Source organism: Vigna angularis, chromosome 9 (genome assembly GCF_016808095.1).
Source record: "Vigna angularis cultivar LongXiaoDou No.4 chromosome 9, ASM1680809v1, whole genome shotgun sequence".
In the NCBI taxonomy this organism is placed as follows: Eukaryota; Viridiplantae; Streptophyta; class Magnoliopsida; order Fabales; family Fabaceae; genus Vigna; species Vigna angularis.
In genome coordinates this window covers 8,747,965-8,771,348 of record NC_068978.1, presented here as the reverse complement: position 1 = coordinate 8,771,348, position 23,384 = coordinate 8,747,965, and the positions used below count along the sequence as shown (strand labels likewise).

Genomic DNA, 23,384 nt, shown 5'->3' with positions numbered 1-23,384 from the left:
ATGCCGTGGAAGCTTGTTGACGTTGATGGTGAGAGTTTCTTCAATCAGGATTAATATGTAGTGGTCTGGTCGTCATGATGATGTTGAGACTGCGTCCTTGTCTGGTTCCTTGCGGTTTCAACGGGATGTCACTCGGCCAGTAAGCTCTAGATTGGCCAAGTGATTTGTGTATATGATCCTGTCATCTGCACTGCGAGGCCGAGTGGCTGAATATCTGTAAGGCCAAATGACCGAATACTTGATGGTCGAATACTTGTGATTCAATGGAAACTGTCTGGTTGGTAAGTCGAACGGTTTGCAGGGGTTAGGTTCCCTTCTATCTTGATCATTCGGGTTGGTGTGATTATGGCTTGCTTCATTGCAATTTTGTCGATTTGAAGTGGACCGCTCAGGAGGGACTTGTTCCGCCCTTAGCGCCGCAATCTCCTCTGCATGCTCCTCCATGTTTCTCGTGGTCACCATTGGGTTTCTTTAGCTTGCTCTCGGCCCCACGGTGGACGCCAAAATGTTTCGGTAGGGATTTTGTAGGACCGAGAGACTAACCTTTCTGACGTGGCTCTGCTGCTTTCCAGCGTTGGAATCGTGTGCTCCACTTGCTTGCCTTCAGTTTGGACCGCTTAGTTGCCCTCTGGATCGCTCGCCTGCCAACCTCTCCGCTCGGTCGTCACCGGCTCCGATCGGTTGTACTCTTGATCGGAGGGGGTACCTGTAAAAGGTGCTTTGACACTCAAGTTAGGAGTGGTTTTATGAATATTTAAGTCCTGATCGGACGTAAGTAGAGCGTAGTGGAGTGTGAGTTGAATGTAAGTAGAAAGTACCTGGCCTTTGGCCCTGTCATTGTACTTATAATTCGTTTCATGGATCTAATCTAGCACAAATCCAATAAAATAAAAATAGACTTACCTTTAGATTTGGTCATTTGCTCATAAACAGCTTATCAATATCTTTAATCAGATACCTTTGATTATTTTATTATCCGCTGGACATTTGACCCAATAATAACTTATTCAATTATGACCCAACGTCATTTAACTTGGTTGAACTTAGCTGGTGTGACGTCTAGACTGAAGGGTCCTGGATTGTTACCGTTCGGCCGGAATACATACGATACAATATTCAATAGTCTTTGAACCATATAATACGGCATAAAGGCATATTTGGCCTAAGTGTGTTGTTCATTTTTAAATTATTTTCCTAAAATTGTATTTTGTTTCTATTTTAAAGTATGTATCAATTCTGTTTTTACACATCATAGAAACCTATGAAGTATCATCGGCATCAAATGATAGCTAGAGTTATTGACAACAGTTTTATTATGTGATAAACTGATTTACTTTGTTTTTGGATTAGACTTACATTTGATTTTTTTTCTCCAAGTCTTACTAATTGTTAACTATGAAACACCATTAAAAACAATAAATTATTAACCGATGTACTAAAAAATAAATAAAAAAAAGGCTATCACATTAATTATTCATAAAACTGTAATGACTAATACATTAATTCTCTTTAAAATTGTAACCATATTGTATTAGTATTATAGCATTACAATTGTGAATACAAAGGTAAGATTTTTTTCTCTATTTGATATAATATTGTGTTATTAAATTCAATTGCAGATGTTTGGCCTTCTAGCCATACAACCAAAATTTGAAAAAACAAACTCCATATATTAAAGGTCGAAAAAAATGAATAGGATTCATTTTCTAACAATGCTTTGAGCTTTTCACAAGGTTGTGAAAATCTAATGTGAAGTATTTTGTGTTCAAACTGTAGCTGTGAAGGTACTGAACAGGGACGGGGCACAAGGAACACGAGAATTTTTTGCAGAAATTTTGATGTTAAGTATGGTTCAACACCCAAACCTTGTGAGGCTCATTGGCTATTGTGCAGATGACCATTATAGGATTTTGGTTTATGAATTCCTGGCCAATGGGAGTTTGGAAAATCAGCTTCTAGGTATGATGACAGAAAAGTCTGGTATGGACTTAACTTTACAGAAACACATTGTATATTATGCAACTCTAACTAGATTTTATTGATGTCAGACATAGGTGAAGGTAAGGAGCCTTTAGATTGGAAGACCAGGATGAAAATAGCTAAAGGACTTGAATATTTGCATAGCAGTGAAGATACACCTATCATATACCGTGATTTCAAATCATCTAATATAGTGTTAGATGATAACTTTAACGCAATCAGAGGCTTCATTGGCAGGAAAAGTATGTGGTAATTTTTCAATCTTTTTCCAAAGGAAACAATTTAAAAGGATCTGTTGAGCTTTTTCCAAAAGAAACATTAGTGTATTTCAAAGGCTAGTAGTCTCTTAATGAGCAGAGAATTTGGACTCGTTTAAAAGTAGTCTCTTAATGTTTTAAATCAAGCTGTTTACATTTTTCTTGTATAAAAGTGCATGCTCTTTTAGCAAAATGATGAAGATGAAGTTTTGATGATGTCCAAATCAAGTCAAGACCAATCAAGAATCAAAATGATTTGAAGATTTGTATTGTGATGGAAAGCTTTTGTAATACTCTTAGAAATGTGTATAGGACTTAGATAAGGAAAAGAAAAGTGTTTTGTAAAATTACTATAGTAAATCATTGCAACAAAACACTATAGTATTATTCACATGAATAGTAACACTATTCACGTGAATAGTGACGGTTAATGGTAAGAGTATCGCACTTAACACGGACGTGGGAGAAACTAGTCGTTGAAGAAACTAGCCGTTTATGACTATTGAAGAAACTAGCCGTTTATGACCGTTGGACAAACTAGCCGTTTATGACCGTTGGACAAAGTAGCCGTTTATGGCCGTTGGACAAAGTAGCCGTTAAGTTTGTCTTTTAGTAAATGGAAGAGCCTTTGGATGAGTCTATAAATAGACTCTCATTTCCTCTCAAGAAAAACAACCAAAAAGACACAGAAACTCTTCCCTTGTGCTCAAAATACTCAGAAATTCTTGAGACTTGTGTGTTCTTGTTCGGCTTGTGAAACTCTTGTTTGTGGAGCTGGTGAAGTGCTGCTACGGTGACAGAGGAAATAGCCGGTTCATCCTTGGTGTGTCTAAGGAGGTGTTCGGAAGAGAATCATCCTTCGTGAAGTATTCGGAGGAGGTGTTCATCCTTTGTGAAAACTCAAAGGAGGTGTAGTTTCATCTCTTGTGGTATCAAGAGAGGTGGTTTCTAAACTCTTACAAATTGTTTCTTTGTGATTGTAATTTGTAATTGTTTTGTGATTAGTGAATTGTTTATCTTGCTTTGAGATAAACGACTGGACGTAGGATTGGTAAGATCCGAACCAGGATAAAATCATCTGTGCAAATTTCTCTCAACCTTACTCTCTTTATTTGTCAATATTAATTGCTAAGTAAGTTTAATTGAGTAGAAATTTTTAAGGCACACGTTTGAATTAAAAACCCTCTTGGTTTGTTATTCCACGCTAACCATTCTGCTGCAGCCACTTCTGACAATTGGTATCAGAGCTTGCTTTGATAGTCATTCAAATGGCAGGATCACATCAAACCTTTGCAGAGGGTGCATCAATCAATAGACCCCCACTATTCACTGGTGAGAACTATGCATTCTGGAAGGTAAGAATGCAAATATTTATGGAATCTATTGATATAGATATTTGGGATGCTGTTGTATCTGGTTCTTTTGTTCCAATTAACAATATGCAGGAACCAAAGCCCCGTGACCAATGGACTGCTCAAGATAAGAAAAAATTTGGTAATGATGTAAAAGCTCGTAATATTATTTCATCTGCTTTAACTGTTGATGAGTTTTACAGGATTTCTGTTTGTAAAACTGCACAAGAAATGTGGGAAGTACTAAGAGTAACCCATGAAGGTACAGATGATGTTAAGAGAGCTAGAAAGAATACCTTAATCCAGGAATACGAGATGTTCAGGATGAAGCAAGGGGAAACAATAGTAGATGTTCAAAAACGCTTCACCAACATTGTCAATCATCTCATTGGACTAGGTAAATCTTTCGATACTGATGAGCTTAATATAAAAATTCTGAAATCTTTAGACAGGTCTTGGCAACCAAAAGTGACTGCAATTTCTGAGTCACAAAATCTCAACACCATGACTATGGCGGCACTTTTTGGAAAGTTGAGGGAACATGAACTTCACCTCGGAAGACTAGATGAAGAAGAAGCAAAAGCAAAAACTAAGAAAAAGAGTCTAGCCTTGAAATCTGAGGTTGAAAGAAGCAAAGGTAAATCGGAAGATGAAGACTCAGACGAAGAAGAAGAAATTTTGAGACTCATGGTAAAAAGGCTCAACAAGTTCATGAAGTCTAAAGGTAAAGGAAAATTTAGATACGAAAAGAAAGATAATCCAGTATCTTCCTCAAATTACCGATGCTATGGTTGCGGAGAAAAGGGACATCTAAAAGCAGACTGCCCAAATCAAAAGAAAGGTGAAGAAAAGAAATTCTTCAAGAAAAAGAGAGCGTACATCGCATGGGAAGACGACAATGAGACCATTTCAGATTCAAGCTACTCAGATGAAGAAGCAAACATCTGTTTAGTGGTGAACGACGACGCTGGAAGCCAAGTAAGTACATCTAGCGATTCTGATAATTCTAGTCAAATTAGTGAAAATGAATTGCATGAAATTTATGCTGCTTTAATAGTAGAATCTGAAAAATTAGATAAAGCCCATCAGAAATTGAAAAAGGATTTCAAAAATTTAAAATTAAATTTTGAAAATATTTCTGAACAAAATAAAAATTTGAAATCAGACTTTGAAAATATTCTTGAAGAAAATAAGAATTTAAATTTAAATTTTGAAAATAATTTTGAAGAAAATAAAGATTTGAAAAATAAAGTTTTAATTTTTGAAAAGGGTAAATTTACTAGTAGTAATGAATGTGCATCTTGTGTTAATTATAAGAAACTACTAGATGAAACAACCTCAGGAGAATGTAGTAAAAATAATGAAAATAAGGTTGTTAAAAATAAGTATGTTCCTAGAATTAAAAATAAACATAATCATAGAACCCATAGAACTTGGGTAGAAAAAGGAACAACTTATAGGAACACAAATGTTGTATCATGCTTTTATTGTATGAAAAAGGGTCATACTTCAAATAAATGTAAAATTAAGCATTATGGTGTTCCAAGTGGTAGATATATTTGGGTTGTAAAATGATTTCAAATTTTCAAACTAACCCAAAGGACCCATACAAAATAGTTGGGTACTTATTGTTTAAAATTTAGAATTTTTTTAAAAACAATATTTAAGAAAACTTTTTAAAAAAAATTATCTTGTTCTAAATATTTAAAAAGAAGAATTAAGAAATTTTTATTCCAAGGTAGATGGAACTATTTTTCAAACGGAAAACATTTGAAATAGAAGAATGTGTGCATGTTGTCTTTGATGAAATTGTAGACCTTGAGGCAAAACCTCTTGAGTCAGTTGAATTACATGCAGGCAATGACGAAGATTTTTAGAAGACAACAAATGAAGCAAAGAATGATGACAATCCTCAAGATGAAGATCTCAACAATGTTTTATAAGCTCTTTCTCCTAAAAATATTTGCTTTAAATATCCTATTGTGCATGTTTGAATGAATCTTTAAATTTGAAATATTTTTAGCTCATATGCATACATGCTTTTATTAAGGGGGAGTATTATCTTAGGGGGAGAACATCAAACACAACTTTTTTATTATGATCAAAAAGGGGGAGAAAATGTTTAAAGCTTATTTGCCTATTTGTGCAATTTGTGCTTATTCACTAATGCACCTTTTCTTCCTTAAGTTGTGTTTTAAATACAGATTATTACCAAAAGCTTTAAATCAAGGAGTTTTTGATCATCATCAAAAAGGGGGAGATTGTTAGCAAAATGATGAAGATGAAGTTTTGATGATGTCCAAATCAAGTCAAGACCAATCAAGAATCAAAATGATTTGAAGATTTGTATTGTGATGGAAAGCTTTTGTAATACTCTTAGAAATGTGTATAGGACTTAGATAAGGAAAAGAAAAGTGTTTTGTAAAATTACTATAGTAAATCATTGCAACAAAACACTATAGTATTATTCACATGAATAGTAACACTATTCACGTGAATAGTGACGGTTAACGGTAAGAGTATCGCACTTAACACGGACGTGGGAGAAACTAGTCGTTGAAGAAACTAGCCGTTTATGACTATTGAAGAAACTAGCCGTTTATGACCGTTGGACAAACTAGCCGTTTATGACCGTTGGACAAAGTAGCCGTTTATGGCCGTTGAACAAAGTAGCCGTTAAGTTTGTCTTTTAGTAAATGGAAGAGCCTTTGGATGAGTCTATAAATAGACTCTCATTTCCTCTCAAGAAAAACAACCAAAAAGACACAGAAACTCTTCCCTTGTGCTCAAAATACTCAGAAATTCTTGAGACTTGTGTGTTCTTGTTCGGCTTGTGAAACTCTTGTCTGTGGAGCTGGTGAAGTGCTGCTACGGTGACAGAGGAAATAGCCGGTTCATCCTTGGTGTGTCTAAGGAGGTGTTCGGAAGAGAATCATCCTTCGTGAAGTATTCGGAGGAGGTGTTCATCCTTCGTGAAGTATTCGGAGGAGGTGTTCATCCTTTGTGAAAACTCAAAGGAGGTGTAGTTTCATCTCTTGTGGTATCAAGAGAGGTGGTTTCTAAACTCTTACAAATTGTTTCTTTGTGATTGTAATTTGTAATTGTTTTGTGATTAGTGAATTGTTTATCTTGCTTTGAGATAAATGACTGGACGTAGGATTGGTAAGATCCGAACCAGGATAAAATCATCTGTGCAAATTTCTCTCAACCTTACTCTCTTTATTTGTCAATATTAATTGCTAAGTAAGTTTAATTGAGTAGAAATTTTTAAGGCACACGTTTGAATTAAAAACCCTCTTGGTTTGTTATTCCACGCTAACCATTCCGCTGCAGCCACTTCTGACACATGCTACATCCACTCATCTCTATTCTTGTTGAATATTGAAGGAGGTTCGAGCTACCTTTGTGTTCTTCAGGTCTCGTTTGGGTGCTGCAACTGCTTTTCATATAAAGCAATTAGTGAATCTGTATATAGATATGGTTCAAAGTGTCGTGATTTCTGAAACTGGATATAATAGGGCATTGATTAGATTTTCAGATCTTAGAGTAATATGTTGAAGCAAAGAATGAAAAATAACCGTGTTGCTTAGATACTAGAACCATATCTACCTTTCAGCAGTGAATTTTCTTTAACACTAATTGTTAAAATATGTCAAATATTCTATTAAAGGATATTAGACAATCAAATATTATGTTAGTTATAATTGATTCGGGTGCTACTTATCATATGACTTGTGATCCTCATATATTTACTAATTTTTCCTCTAATTGTTCTAAAACTGTTATTATTAATGTCAGTGGGTCTCATCTCCTATTGAAGGTATAGGTACTATATCCCTCTCACCCTCCTTATCGATTCCTCATGTTTTATTTGTTCCTACATTAAACTGTAATCTTATCTCCGTCAGCAAGTTAACCAAATCACATTCTTGTGTTGCCTTGTTTTACCCAACCCATTGTCTTTTTCAGAACATCCATTCCCAGGAGAAGATTGCTAGTGGTAGAGAGAGTGAAGGACTGTATTATCTTGAAAATGTCTCACAATCAAACCATAAAAGAGGGTTGGCTTGTCTTGCGAACGATCACATACAAAATAAAAACAAAAAAGAAATTTGGTTGTGGCATAGACGGTTGTGATATCCTCTTTTGGTTATTTAAAAAAAATATTTCCATCACTATTTCATAAATACAATATTTATGATTTTTTTGTGAAACTTGTGTTTTGGAAAAACATCATCGTGTTGTGTTTCCTTTAAGCAATAACAAAAATGATTTTCCTTTTTCATTAATTCACATAGATGTTTGGGGCCTTGCCCTGCAATCTACACATAATGGAAAAAAATGGTTTATCAATTTTGTTGAAGATTGTACTCGAGTAACCTGGGTATATTTGCTTAAACATAAAAGTGATGTGTGTGATGTGGTTCGTTCCTTCTATCATCTGATTGTTACACAATTTAACACATCTATTAAGGTCATTCGATCAGACAATGGAGGGGAATATTTTAAGACTGAATTAATAGAGTTCATGAACTCTAAAGGCATCTTGCATCAAACTACATGTCCTTATTCACCATAACAAAATAGAGTGGCTGAGAGGAAAAATATACATATATTAGAGATGACAAGATCACTTTTGATAGATGGTAATGTCCCATCTCATTTATGGGGTGAGGCTGTGAGCTCTGCCATTTATTTAATTAATCGAACCCCTTCTAGTGTGCTTAACTTTCAAAGGCCTTTTGATGCGTTGTCTGATCATTGTATCCTTCCTCCCATAGTTTATTTACCACCTCATATTTTTGGATGTGTTATATATGTTCACTTACACCCACATCAACGTACAAAGCTTGAAGAACGAGCGATCAAATGTGTTTTTGTTGGGTATGGATCAACTCAAAAAGGTTATTGTGCCTACCATCCACCATCAAAGAAATTTTATATTTCTATGGATGTGACATTTAATGAGCATGAATTTTTTTATGTTGATTCTCCACATCAGGGAGGCAATGAAAGTGAAATGCATAATTATGATGTTGGTATGTTTGATTGTGAAGATAAATTATCGTGTGAGGATCATTCTACAGGAAGTGAGCCAATCCTAAATATGGACCCTTCTTTTTTGGATAATACAGTGTCTTCTGATCATAACCAATTGGCTTAATCTTCTCCATAGGTTCAGCTTGACTCTTCAGAGGTACCTTATGATCCTATATCTGATAATACTAATTTAGATGAAATTGATCAAGGAACTGATTATTGTCTGCGTGAGACCACCAGCACACCAAACACTGAGTCTACTACTGTTCAATATATTCTTCCACCTCGTTCTAACCGTGGTCAACCTCCAATTAAATATGAACCAGACCTCCAAGCCAAAGTTAAATATCCCATTAGTAAATATGTGTCATCTTACAGGTTATCTCAGTCATATGCATCATTTGTATCTCCATTATCTTCAATTTCTATTTCTAGTAATATATAAGAAGCTTTGGCAGATCCTAGATGGACCGAAGCAATGGTTGAGGGGATGACAACTTTAGAAAAAAACAACACTTAGGATCCTGTGTCCTTACCAAGAGGAAAGAAAACTGTGGGCTGCAAATGGGTCTTTACAATTAAGCATAAAACTGACGGAACTATTGAGAGTTATAAAGCACGACTTGTGGCTAAAGGTTACACTCAGTCTTATGGTGTAGATTACCAAGAGACGTTCGCACCGGTAGCCAAGCTCAATAGTGCGAGAATACTTTTGTCGCTAACTGCAAACCAAGATTGGCCTCTTCTAATATTTGATGTGAAAAATGTTTTCCTACACGGAGAAATTTCAGAAGAAATTTATATGGATTCTCCACCAAGCATGACTGATTCAATTGGAATGAAGGTTTGCAAATTAAAGAAGGCTCTATATGGATTAAAAAAATCCCCAAGAGCATGGTTTGGAAGGTTTACCAAGTCTACGAAGGCTTTTGGCTATAGAGCAAGTAACTCTGATCACACCTTATTTTTTAAGAGACGAAAAGGAAAAATTACAGCTTTGATTATATATGTAGATGACATGATTGTTAAAGGAAATGACCAAGATGAGATTTCTAGTTTACAACAATACCTTGCATCTGAATTTGAGATGAAACAACTTATAAACCTCAAATATTTTTTGGGTATTGAAGTAGCTAGATCAAAACATGGTATTTTTCTATGCCAAAGAAAATATACTATTGATTTACTATAAGAAACTCGGCTACTTGGGAGTAAACCAACTGATACACCAATTGGACAAAATCATAAATGCTTTCAATGCTCAAATTCAGCAAGCATAGACAGAGGAAGATACCAAAGGCTGGTAGGAAAATTAATTTATTTGTGCCATACACGTCCAAATATCACCTATGCAGTGAATGTTGTTAGTCAATTTATGCATGACCTATGGAAGCTTCATATGGATGTTGTTGAAAGGATTTTGAGATATTTGAAGTCTGCTCCTGTAAAAGGAATTTTGTTCTCAAATCATGAAAACTTAAAGGTAGAAGGGTACACTGATGCAGATTGGGCAGGTTCAAAAGATGATAAAAGATCTACCTCTGGATACTTTAATTTTGTAGGAGGGAATCTTGTAACTTGAAGGAGTAAAAAACAACCTGTAGTAGTAAGATCTAGTGCTGAAGCAGAATTCAAAGACATGGCACTAGGTGTATGTGAACTTTTGTGGATTAAAAATGTGCTATCAGATTTAGGCTTTAAACAAAATGAAGCTATGAGTTTGTACTGACAATACTTCGGCTATAGCAATTGCTCACAATCTTGTGCAACATGATAGAACAAAACATGTGGAGATTGATAGACATTTCATCAAAGAGAAGCTTGAAGCTAGAATAATTTCATTTCCTTTTGTAAGATCAAAATTGCAGTTGGTTGATGTTCTCACCAAAGGAGTGTCAAGAAGATTGTTTAATGAGTCTCTATTCAAGTTGGAAATGTGTGATATCCATTCACCAACTTGAGTGGGGGTGTTAAGATATGTCAAATATTCTATTAAAGGATATTAGACAATCAAATATTGTGTTAGTTATAATTTAGATATTATTATAATTTGTGCATATTTGTGCACCTGTCATTCCTTTAATAGATGAAGAATTATAGGATCCTTGAATATATATATATATGGTACTTTACTCTTTGAAATAATACATCAGAATTATTCTTTAAACATTTTATTACTTATTTTAATAAATATCCAACTCTACATACAATGACCTTCCTTCTTTTCCAATTTATTAAAATCTATTAGTTTTTATAAATATAAATTGTACTACCTATGCTCTTATTTATAAGCAACAAAAGAACACCTTTTTTTTCAGTATGATCAAATTGTAACTATGTTTACTTCATTTAATGTTATTTTTTACTACAATACTCTAACTTTAATTAATGTTATTAGTTGTAGTGCTTTTTCTTTCGTGAGTAGGTCATTTTAGGTTACGGAATGAACTTCAAAAACAAGAAATGTAGGTTCAATACATCATTGGTACCATAGTTCAAATAATTAGGGAGTTTAGTTATGACTTCTGCACATGAAGGTAGACTTTGTTATGAATACATCTTTCCTATTTAAAAAATTAATAATGATGTCCCCGCACTTTTGTTTTCAACAAGGATGTTCTACCATGAACAAAACATACATCCTAAGTCACAGAATGAACTTGAAAAACAAGAAATGTAGGTTCAATACACCATTGGTAACATAGTTCAAATAATTGGGAAGTTGAGTTATGACTTTTGCACTTGAAGGTAGACTTTGTTCTGAATACATATTTCCTACTTAAAAATTTTATAATTATGTCTACACACCTTTATTTTCAACAAGGATGGTCTACCGTCACAGAATGAACATCACACAGTTTTGTCCCACACTCCATTAATTTAAATTATCATGATCAATAATGAAGACAACTTCCTTCAAATACACATTTGCGACCAAAGTTCAAATAACTATGTATCATGTCCATACTTCAAATGGTTTTTCCCAATTACAAAATTCAATATCGTCTCCATACAAACTTAATTTCAACAACCTTCGTAGAATGTGGACAAACACAAAACATAAAAGAAATCTCATTCAACCATTTTCACATAATGAAATTAAATTGAAATTAATGGAAAGAACAATTCTTTGTACATGAACATATTAACTAAATTAACATTTGCTATTCTACTTGAAGAAAGTGAACTGAAGATTTTAACATTTAAATATAACTACATCTTATTCTATTACTCATTGTTTTCTTCTACCATCTATGGTAAATTGAGTTTTGTAGACCCGACTCTTGAACCGTCTTCGGGGTACAGCCTTCATTCGATCATACATAGTGCTTTCCTACATTTCATCATGACCTTCAAACCCCAAGGTTTGGTGGTGGTGTTGAATCGGCGTACTTTGACAACGATATTCACTTCCTCAATATGCTTTCCCCCCAAACTCTTTACCCTTATCTTCATTTTTCTCTTCAACCAACTTTCTTAAATGATGAATAATACTGTGCATGTCGGCAATAACCCTCATTTGTTCTTCTATAACACATATTATTTGGTCTTTATGTCCTCTATTTTGCTTGTTAAATGGAACACCATATTTCTGAGCAACTTCTTTCACCATAGCATAACAAAGCTCTTCTTTGGACACCCCAACATCAACAACAACTTAAAAGAATTAACAATTTTCATTACAAAAAACGACAAACGGTCTAAAATACATTACAACAACACATTCCTCAAATCAGCAACTACTCATTGATTCCTTAGCCAAAGCACTTCTAATGAACTTCTCTTCAATATTGATATCAATCCAGTTCAACAACCTTGGGAATTTTGTTACCTTGGTATTGTACGTTGACTTTGATGTCACAAAATGGTGACAAAACCATACCTGCAAAATATAAATCAAACAACATTCACATCAAAATTGAAAAAAACCATAACAAATCATTGTCATTAACAATTACATACAAAACATGTACCTGCAACAAGTAAGCACATCCAACAAGATGAAAATGGCTTCTGCTTGTTTCATTATTCATTGTTGTTGAAGCACTAGACACATTTTCAACAAAGTACTCAAAAATTAAACTGCCCCAGTTGTAGTTACCTACACACCCCAACTCAGAAACAAGGTAAAAAATAATTGGAAAAACTACTTCATTCGATTGGGAAGTAAGAACTTGGATATCCTTACCAACATATACAAGCTACAGAAATTTTCTATTGCAAAATTTTCATGTTCCTGTAACAAAAATTCATATAGCATGTTAACATCTACTTTCCCATCAGGGAAGTAGTCCCTACACACACTATGATGACCAACTGTATTTAAATTTATCAGTTCACCAACAATAGGCAACCCTAAGGATAAACAAATATCGAATTCATTAAATTCAAGGATTTTGTCCCAAAAAAAAACTCACTCATGTTATCTACCCATCGACCACATAACTCAGATAACAAATTCCTATCTATCTTAATACACTCTGGCAAACATAAGAATCAACAAAAAACAATATTCTCAATGTAACCCTTCTATTTAGAAGTCAACCTTTGGTTCAAAGCACCAATCAACTTCGTCTTGCAGAAGTGTCTAAAGACTAGTTGCATACAAAAACATCGTTTCTATTTAAATACATAAAAACCCTAAATTTATGCAAATCTAATATAACCTCACATACCTTCTTCCTCCTATGAGAAGCTCCAGGTTGTTAACCAAGTTCCTCTATTACACTACACCAAATAAGGTTAAACAATATCTCAATAAGACCAATAAAACCCCTAAATGGTACAAAAAAAATTCAATAAGACCAATGAAACAACAATACCCCTAAATGGTAAGAAACTTTTTAAAACAACTCAAACCCATTGAACAACAACAAATGATTGCCCAAACGAACAATCCAACGGCAGCGGAACGACGGAAAGGCGGCGCTTTCGGTGGCCGATGCTTCCAAACGCCGAAACGATGGCAAAATGTCCTCCGGTGAACAACGCTGGTTCGCGAAACACTCACAACTCTGTCTAACTATGCCTCTGCTCACCGCGACGCACTTCTACTAGCTGCTCCTTCTCTCTAGGGTTCTCTCCAACCCAAACAGATATTTTGTTTTTGAAATCGCAAAATGAAGCTCGCCACTTGAAACCTCTTGACCCTTCATTTCTACGTCATTTTCCTTTTCTAATTTGTTGTACAAATGGACCACTTACAATGTAACACGTGGCGTATCAAAAGCTTGTCAAAATTGGGTGTCAAAATATCATTATCCATTTATATATAATATGTAAGTTGAGATGAAAATATTTAGTTATGAAGATGTTTGATCAGTTAACTATAAATTTATATTAATTTTATATTCAAAATTTGATTTTGTGTATAAAATTTAATTTTGTAACAAATATAATTAAATATAAAGTGATTTTTTTTTCGATTTAGTAATAGAGAACTAATCAATTTATAAAGAAGAAAGCGAGGAAAGATTACAATTTTTATAGTCTACATTATGTAGATGAAATAATACCAAAATTACAGAAAATTTATGTATTTATTTACCGTATTTGGTAAATTATAAGAAAAATGATTTTAAAATACATAAAATTAGTCCTTTTCTCATGGTTTATTACGATACAAATTCTGGAAAAGGTACAAAAAGAATTTTATTATGTTGAGATTTATGTTGTTAATTTTTAAATTATTTATTTGTACTAAACTATATTAGTCGAAAAGTCTATTATTTAAAAAATTATAAAAAATTTATGACACTTTAAAAATCTATAACTGACTAGAAAGACTTTTGTTATAATAAGGGTTAAATATGTTTTTATCCTTTAATTTTTAGCAAAAATTGGAATTAGTCCCTCTTCAAAATTTTGACCTAATTTAGTGCCCAAACTTTGAAACGTGTGAATTTAGTCATTTTAACTAAATTTTGTTAGGTTTATTTGATGTTTCAAATGCGTTTCATGATAGCATTTGAATTGTTTACACCATTTGACACATTTTTGCTTTAATGTCACTAGTAAAAAAAGCCTTTTTTAACGCGCTATATATACCTCGGTTTTACTGAAACCGAAGCAAATAAAAACGCGGTGGTATTTTCGTAAATATTGAGTAGTTATATGCCTCGGTTGTATATTAACCGATGCCTATAAACTTTACTGTCTCGAGTAGAAGGCTAACCGAGGTAATTCCCTGTGACTGAAAGGCTTTAGGCACCGGTTTAAATTTGACCGAGGTAATACTCTGAAATTAGGCACCGGTTTAAATTTAACCGAGGCAATACCCTAGGTTAAAATCACGAATTTCTCTCTCGCTCTCTCGCACTCTGCACTCTCGCCCTCTGCCCTCTCGCCCTCTTCCCTCTGCCCTCTCGCCCTCTCGCCCTCTCGCCTCTCGCCTCTCGCCCTCTACCCTCTGCCCTCTCGCCCTCTTCCCTCTGCCCTCTCGCCCTCTCCCCTCTCGCCCTCTCGCCCTCTCGCCCTCTCGCCCTCTCACCTCCAGTTTCTCTTCTCCACCAAATCCCAACCTCAGGGCACACCGCAAGCCGCCGTTTAACCCTTGCCGCAAGCCGCGTTCATCCCTTGCCGCAAGTCGTCGTTCAACCACGTCGTCGGCCGCTGCCGTTCCACGGTGCTCGAGAGAGGGATCTCCTCATCGCAAGGCTTTCATCGTCACAGTAAGCCTTCTGCACTCAAACATTCATAGATCTAAACCCTCCGTTAGGGTTTCTTCTCCTTTTCACCATTTCCCTTTGATTCCACCGATTAAAACCTTGTTTTCACCGTTACAAACTTTTTCCACCGATTACACTTTGATTTACACCGATCAATCGGTCCATAATAAGTTTCCTTTTTCTTCTAGGGTTTCTAGGGCGGAAGAGGGCTTTAAGGGCGGCGACGGCGGCAGTGGATGGAGGTTGTTGTTGTTGGGGTCGAGGAGGACGAGGCGTTTGCAGAGGCATGCGGGACAAAAGCCGGTGAAGGCTTCGTCGGGGTGGCGGGGCAGGAGGTGGAGGGACGGCGGGCCACGCCGCTGGGGGAAGAATAGAGAAACTTGGCTTTCTGTTTCACCATGTGCGAAGAGGAAGAAATTTGGCTTCTCTAACTTTCTGTTTCATCCATCTCTGAGTTTCTTCTGTTGTTGTAATATTGCTTCTGAGTATGTAATTTTGCTGCATCTGTAGAGAGAATTTTGACATTGGATATTGTAATATTGTGTCTTGTTTGATTCGGTTATGAAATTCTTGATTGTTTTAGATTTTTGAACTGTAATGGGAAGAAATCTTTGGTTTGTTTGGCGTGAGAGAATGAATGAATCTTGTTATCTGACTTCTTTCATTTTTAACGTTTTCAATCTGGGATTCTGGGGTTTGAAAATAGAATAAAAAAAAATCTTACTACCTCGGTTTAGGTTTTAACCGAGGCCGTAGAGACAAAAAAAATAACGCGATTTAGAACCGAGGCAAAAAGGCTATTACTTTTTGCCTCGCCTGAATATACCTCGGTTCAAAAATCGATGCCTATCAGTGAAATTAACCGGTGCCGTATCCTTTTCCTGCACTAGTGTGTTCACTAAGAAATGTGTTTGAAACATCAAATAAAGTTAAGAAAATTTGGTTAAAAGGACTAAATTCACACATTTCTAAACTTTGGAGACTAAATTAGTCCAAAGTTTTGAAAAGGAACTAATTCTAACTTTCGCTGAAAGTTAAGGGACCAAAAATATATTTAATCCTTATAATAATATATCCAAACAAATAACTAGAAAAATCTACTATAAAAATATAAAATAAAATATTAATTATGATACCAAAAATAAATATATGTCATTACTATTACATGATATATAAATATAAATGTAAGTTGGAAGTAACTACCTTAATATAATAAAATTTGTAAAATATTATAAAATTTTCATTTCTTTTAATCATCTTTTATGTAAGATCATAATATATTTGTCTGTATTTTATTAAAGTCATGTAACTTGTTTGTAAAATTTACTAAAATATAGGTAATTTTTAAAAATTTTACAAATATTTGTAAATACATGTTAGTTGTTTCAACTACTTCAACTTATCATAACTTGAATTTAAAACATTTAAAGCTTAAATCATTTTAAGATAACATGAGTATAGTTCAGAGCATGAACATTCTCAGCTGAAGTATAATCCAACTTCTATCATAATTAAACTAAAATTATATATATTATCACATTTTAGTTTAAAATATACTAAATTAAAATGGTGTTATCTTATAATGACTAAAACTTTAAAAATATATTAAAATAAAGTAGTCTAATATTAATACAAATTTTTCATAATAAAATTGTAAATTACCACGACTTAACTAAATTCATTTATTTTAATTATTGCAAATTTTGAAATAAAACCCATTATAGTAAAAAAAATCAATTTTTTAAATTCTCAGACATTAGACACACACAAGTAAATTGGAAGAAAACTACAAAGAAAAGAGGAGCAAGCTTTCAAATAAAACAATAAAAAGATAAATAGGGTATTTTAAAAGTTATAATAGTGCAACAGCAATCAGCCACTCTTATATGCATGCTCAATGCGAGGATCTTTTTTTGTGTTTTTTAATAAAGTTTTGAAAAAGAGTGACCTCGTTCTCATTATTGTCATTATATTATAATAACATGCGAGGATCTCGTGGTACAACTTTCATGTTTTTATTTCTCAAAACACTTTAGTGTTTTCCATTATATAATCTCTGACCTAAACACAGACAAACTTAGTACTACAGAAACGGTGAATATGGAAGCTTTAGCAATATCATCTCTGAATTTGAACCCATCAACATATGCCATCGTTACTTCGATTGCGACGGTGCTGATATGGTGGTTCTGGAATGCACTCAACTGGGTGTGGCTGAGACCGAAGAGAATAGAGAGACGTCTGAAGGAGCAGGGTATCCTAGGCAATTCCTACCGTCCCTTCATCGGAGATATCAGAGATATGGTTAAAATGATCAAGGAAGTCAAATCCAAACCCATGGATCCTCACTCTAATGACATTGCACCTCGTGTGTTGCCTTATGTAGTTCACACCATCGCTAAATATGGTCGATTCTCGTATCATTCTTTTCTGTTTTTTATCGACAATCTTATAACTGTCAAAAATGAAAGTTAAAACGGAATGAACTGCACCTAATCAACTCATGCATACTTTTTACAGGTAAGAATTCATTTATGTGGCTTGGACCAAGACCAAGGCTATTCGTCTTGGATCCAGAAAAGTTCAAAGAAATGGCTACAAAAGTCTATGACTTTCAAAAGCCCGACACAAGTCCACTTTTCAAGCTCCTGGCTTCAGGATTTGCAAATTATGACGGTGACAAGTGGGCTAAACACAGAAAGATAGTGAGTCCGGCATTCAATGTAGAGAAATTGAAGGTTAGTTTGTGGTTTATGTTCAATTGTGTTATTATTATTATTTGAAGGTTAAGGTTGTGTTTATGATTGGTGAAAAATTGAACAGATTTTAGTACCGATATTTTGCGAGAGTTGTGATGAGATGATTAGGCAATTGGAGAGTGCGTTATCTTCGTCCAATGGGTCGTCTGAGTTAGATTTATGGCCTTTCGTCCAAAACGTGTCAAGCGATGTCCTTGCTCGTGCAGGCTTTGGAAGCAGCTATCAAGAAGGAAAGAAAGTATTCGAACTTCAAAGGGAAATGCTTCAACTTACAATGACGCTTTTTAAGTTTGCTTTCATTCCAGGTTACAGGTAATATTACATTTACGAACTTTCTGACACATTCACTAGACATCATATAGTTATTATTTCTGTTTACGGGATTGAGATTAAGTTTTCTTACACAAATAATCTCCTAATTCCAAGCTTAGGTCAAAGATTCAATCTTCAATTTTCTTTTTCTATGTTCGGTCTGATTAGGTGGGACAGGTGCTAAAATCAGTATTTGTTAGAATACTTTGATAATATAAATGTGTAGATTGATAACAAATGTGTAGTAAAAGTAAAAAACTGTCTGACATCAAATATGTAATTATAGATTTTGAGATAAGTAATCTCGGACTACGGTCCAATTCGATAATGATAAGGATTTAGGTCCAATTCAATAATGATTGGGATTTAGGGTTAACATCATTATTGCTAATTATTCTTATTGCTAATGTCCATAGACCGAATATTTTACAATGGATCAAGGGATGTTGATCGCTCATGGTTGAGTGGACGGTCATACTGTACCGTCATACAGAATAAATTTTTATTGTTTGTGAAAAAAAATAAGAGAGGAAAGGTTCAAAGAGTGTAATTTTTTTTTTTTGCTTGTGCTAGGTTTCTGCCAACGCATACCAATAGGAGGATGAAAGCAATTGACAACGAAATAAGAGCATCACTTATGGGAATCATCAACCGAAGATTGAAAGCAATGGAAGCTGGGGAGCCTACAAACAATGACTTGTTGGGCATACTCTTGGAGTCAAATTACAAAGAATCTGAAAAAAGTAGTGGTGGAGGAATGAGTTTAAGAGAAGTAGTTGAAGAAGTGAAGCTATTTTACTTGGCAGGACAGGAAGCAAATGCAGAGTTATTGGTCTGGACTCTGTTATTATTAAGCAAGCATCCTGATTGGCAAGCAAAGGCCAGGGAAGAGGTTTTGCAGGTCTTCGGTAATGAAAAACCAGATTATGAAAGGCTTGGACAGCTTAAAGTTGTAAGTTTTTTAGTATTCCTATCACACCCACCTGTGGTTATGATAAAATCAGATTATAAAAGATAACATCATTTACTCTGTATTGTATCGAATAGGTGTCAATGATTCTACAGGAGAGTCTGAGATTATATCCACCTGTGGTTATGTTCGCTCGGTATCTTCGTAAAGATACAAAACTTGGAGAGTTGACAATTCCTGCAGGAGTGGAGCTTATAGTGCCTGTGTCAATACTACATCAGGAAAAGGAGTATTGGGGCGATGATGCAGGAGAGTTCAATCCGGAAAGATTCTCAGAAGGTGTTTCAAAGGCAACGAAAGGGAAGCTTTCATACTTGCCATTTGGATGGGGTCCTCGACTCTGTATAGGACAAAACTTTGGTCTGTTAGAAGCAAAAGTAGCAGTGTCAATGATCCTGCAACGTTTCTCCCTCCAGTTTTCTCCTTCTTATACTCATGCTCCCTCCTTTATTATTACTCTGCAGCCTGAGCGTGGTGCTCATATCATTTTACACAAACTCTAGAATGCACCTATTGCCAAGTAGAGAAGTGTTTTTGAGAGCTTTTTCAGTGGAGAAACTATTCAAACATTTTTACTTTCCATCCAAACAGACCTTTTAGTTGTTAGTAATAAATAAATAAAGCAAATTAGGCTTCTTTGAAGCTTGCCTGCTTTCTTAAGGAGCATGTGATGTTAATTAGCCATTTCTGGTAGTTTTTTTATTTTTTTGCTGAGAGATGAGAAATATGAATCTTTAATTAAAATCTATTTTTAGATCAAGTCACGATTGTTAGATTCAAGATAGTTAGTATTGCACAATGTGATTCAGAGGTTTTGTAATAAATATTATGATTATGATGATTGTTTTCTTTTCTTTTTTCTTGAACTACTGTATTCCATGAATTAGTATTGCTTTAATGACAATCTCGAAGTTAATCAGATGATATTGGCAAAGATCGTGAACATATCACCATAATGATTCAGATTGAAGAGGAAGATGGAAAACTCACTAACCTACGCTCGTTATTTTTCTTTTTTTTTCTACTTTTGTTGCTCTTGTTTTTGTGTTGAGAAGGGGAAACACTACAAAAAGGAAATATTTGGTGCCGCCTTCTTTGAAACGTTGGTCACCACTTCACGAACAATGGAGTGAATCTTGGAATATGTGTCCCTGTTAAACTTCTTCACAAACAATGGAGTGAATCTTGGAATATGTGTCCCGGTTAAACTTGCTGAGATAAGATCGTTTAGCAACCTTTGTTTTGAAGTTTAATAATAATGTTTAATGAAATAGTGTATATTAAAAAGGAACCGTTTAGGATAACACACTAAATGTTATACATGTGTAAACATATCCTAAACACATACATTACTCTAAAACAAACTTCACATAAATGTTATAGTACACACATCAAGTTAAATGCTAATGAACATCTAACGTTTAAATACATGTACGAATACTTTCTTGCTTGTTGTGTTATTTCTCTTTATCTCTGCAGATCATAAGGACAAAGCTTTATTCAAAAGTTCTACATTGATTCAAAAGAACGTTAAGAGATAGGAAGACATTATGGGAATGTTTCCTCAATACCTTTTGTCTAATGTATCCATACAAGAAACACAGTTTCCTCTGGAAAAGCAACATAGTATCTAACCTTATACCAAAAGGCTTTCTAAACACTTCTTAAATCCTTAAGTGTTCAACGTTATTTGCAGACTGCAAATAGCGCCTAGCACTATATTGCGAAAAAGTTGTAAACTATATTCAAACCACCCTCCCCCCCATTCCCCCTTTTTCTAGAGTATACATGTGATTTCAATTGGTATTAGAGCTAACATCTAGGGTTAGTTCTTATCCGGAATCAAAGAAACGATACAGAACACAATGGAGAACGAATGATTTGCCATAAATCACCCTCCTCTATTCAAGGGAAAGAAGTTTGACTATTGGAAAAAAAGAATGATTGTATTCTTTGGGTCCTGCCACATCGATATATACTCCTTAATAACTCTGTATACTCCTTGATAAAGAGGGAGAGCCCCTAGCAAAAAGCTAATGGTCAGACGACTAGAAATAGAGATATCTTTTAAACTCGAAAGTTAGGAATTCACTTATGTGTGCTCTTTTTGTAGAGGAGTACATGAAATTTCACGCCTACAAAAGCGTAAAGAAGATGTGGGACACATTGGTAATCACACATGAAGGATCCAGCAAAGTAAAAAGGAACAAGCTCAATCTGTTGACCAGACAATACGAATTTTTTACCATGCTGGACAACAAAATTATTAAGACTATGTTCAATCGCTTCTAAAAAAATGTATATGAATTAAAATTGTTAGGTAATTCTTATGATAATTTTTATCATATTGACAAAATTTTATGCAGCCTCCTTAGTGACAACGTTGAGGACTTCTAAGAACCTTGACAGTTCAAGCCTCGAAGAGCTTATTGCCTTAAAGTCCATAAGTTGGAAATACAACAAGATGTGATGTTGAGAAAGGAGAAAAGTATCACTTAAAGCTCAACGACCAATGAGAAGAATGCCCACCAAAGCTTTCAAGGTGGAAGAACAATATGAAGATTCAAACCCTAAAGACGACTCCATGGAGGAAGAAGAAGATAATGAATTATTGTTCATCTTATAATTATATAACTCCCCAATTTGTGCTTGTTTGCATAATGGTCGTGCTTTCCACACTTGAAGCACTTCAATCCTACTTTCACCCGGCCTCCTTTGCCACTTCCTTGACCTTGACCACAATAGTTCTACAACCCAATTTGTCCCTTGCCATCCTTATAATCTCCACAGTCACATCCACCATGTCCTGGGCCTACTCAACCTCTACCTCTAGGACCTCAACCTTGAGTCTTTCGAGCTCCTCCCTTCATATCAAGTTTTGCTTGCACTATTTATTCAAAGGTCTCCTTCTTCATTCTCCTTTGTTTGTGGGCCTTAAGTGACATGCAAGCTCTTCAACTAAGAGTGTAGACAAGTGCTTTGACTCCTTGATGGGGAACACAATGCTCTCGAAATCATTTTTTATTGATCTCAAGATTTCATCCACAACCCAGCTGCTTGACATTGGTTCTCCATTCCCACCGAGTTGGTTGACTACCTTCTCTATCTGAGTTATATACTCGGTCACTCGTTCCTTGTCCTCCATCTTCTAGTTTTAAACTCTCCTCTGAGAGTTTGTAGTCAGACTTGCCTAACACAGTTGTCCCGTCTATACGCAATCTTTAGAATTTCTCATACTTCTTTTGAAGATGTGGCTTTTGCTATCTTCTCAAAACCTGATTCGTCAACCTTTTTGTACAATACATACAAAGTATATTTGTCTTTCACTTGCCTCTTTTTCAACGCAGCAATTTGGGTCATCGTCTTCTCTTCATCCTTCATGGGTTCTTAGTATAAACTCTCCCCTACATCCCATATGTCCTCGATCCAATAAGAGCCTTCATTTGTAGACTTCAATTATCATAATTGGTTTTTTTTAACAATTTTGGCAAGGACATACCATTTACTAGATGTGTCATCTCTCTTATTCTCTTTTTTTTAACAAGCACTCACACACAGTGTTTCACTTTCTCTCCTTTTTTATCTCTCTCACTCAAACGCTTAAGACATAAAGCCCATATGCCAATTTGTAAAATAAAAGACCACACACACTACACAATTGGATTCTATATTTCTATTTATTTCATTGATTGATATCATAGGCCTTAAATAGTCGTAGAAATTGAGATGAATACAGTAACCATAATATTTTGAGAATAAAACCAGTAATAATGACATAATCAAATCAGAGCATATTACGACAATAATTGGAAAACGGTAACATGATAATCATATACCAAATAAAGTTTGACTCAAATTAAATTACTATAACACCTCAATTTAAGTTTATCTCATAATTGATGCATCAAAGGTTGTGTGGGTTGGATTACAGATTACTTGGTGTGATGCTTAGTGTGTGTCTTTATTTATATTCTATGTATGTTTTTTGTGGCAAACTTTGATTTGGTCATGTATATATTACTGATCATAAGTTCATAAATATACAA

General features: G+C 34.8%; 2 protein-coding genes across 2 annotated transcripts; both read left to right on the top strand.

Moving 5' to 3' along the window:
• On the top strand, nt 1-2,233 carry LOC108346448 (probable serine/threonine-protein kinase PBL23). Its single transcript, XM_017585529.2, has 3 exons — nt 1-28; nt 1,777-1,959; nt 2,049-2,233. The coding sequence occupies exons 1-3, from the start codon at nt 1-3 to the stop codon at nt 2,231-2,233; spliced, it is 396 nt and encodes a 131-aa protein (XP_017441018.2).
• A 15,116-nt stretch (nt 2,234-17,349) lies between these two features.
• LOC108346247 (cytochrome P450 72A15) lies at nt 17,350-20,257 on the top strand. Its single transcript, XM_017585269.2, has 5 exons — nt 17,350-17,704; nt 17,818-18,035; nt 18,121-18,368; nt 18,942-19,320; nt 19,416-20,257. The coding sequence occupies exons 1-5, from the start codon at nt 17,398-17,400 to the stop codon at nt 19,839-19,841; spliced, it is 1,578 nt and encodes a 525-aa protein (XP_017440758.1). The 5' UTR covers nt 17,350-17,397; the 3' UTR covers nt 19,842-20,257.
• Nucleotides 20,258-23,384: the final 3,127 nt, after the last annotated feature.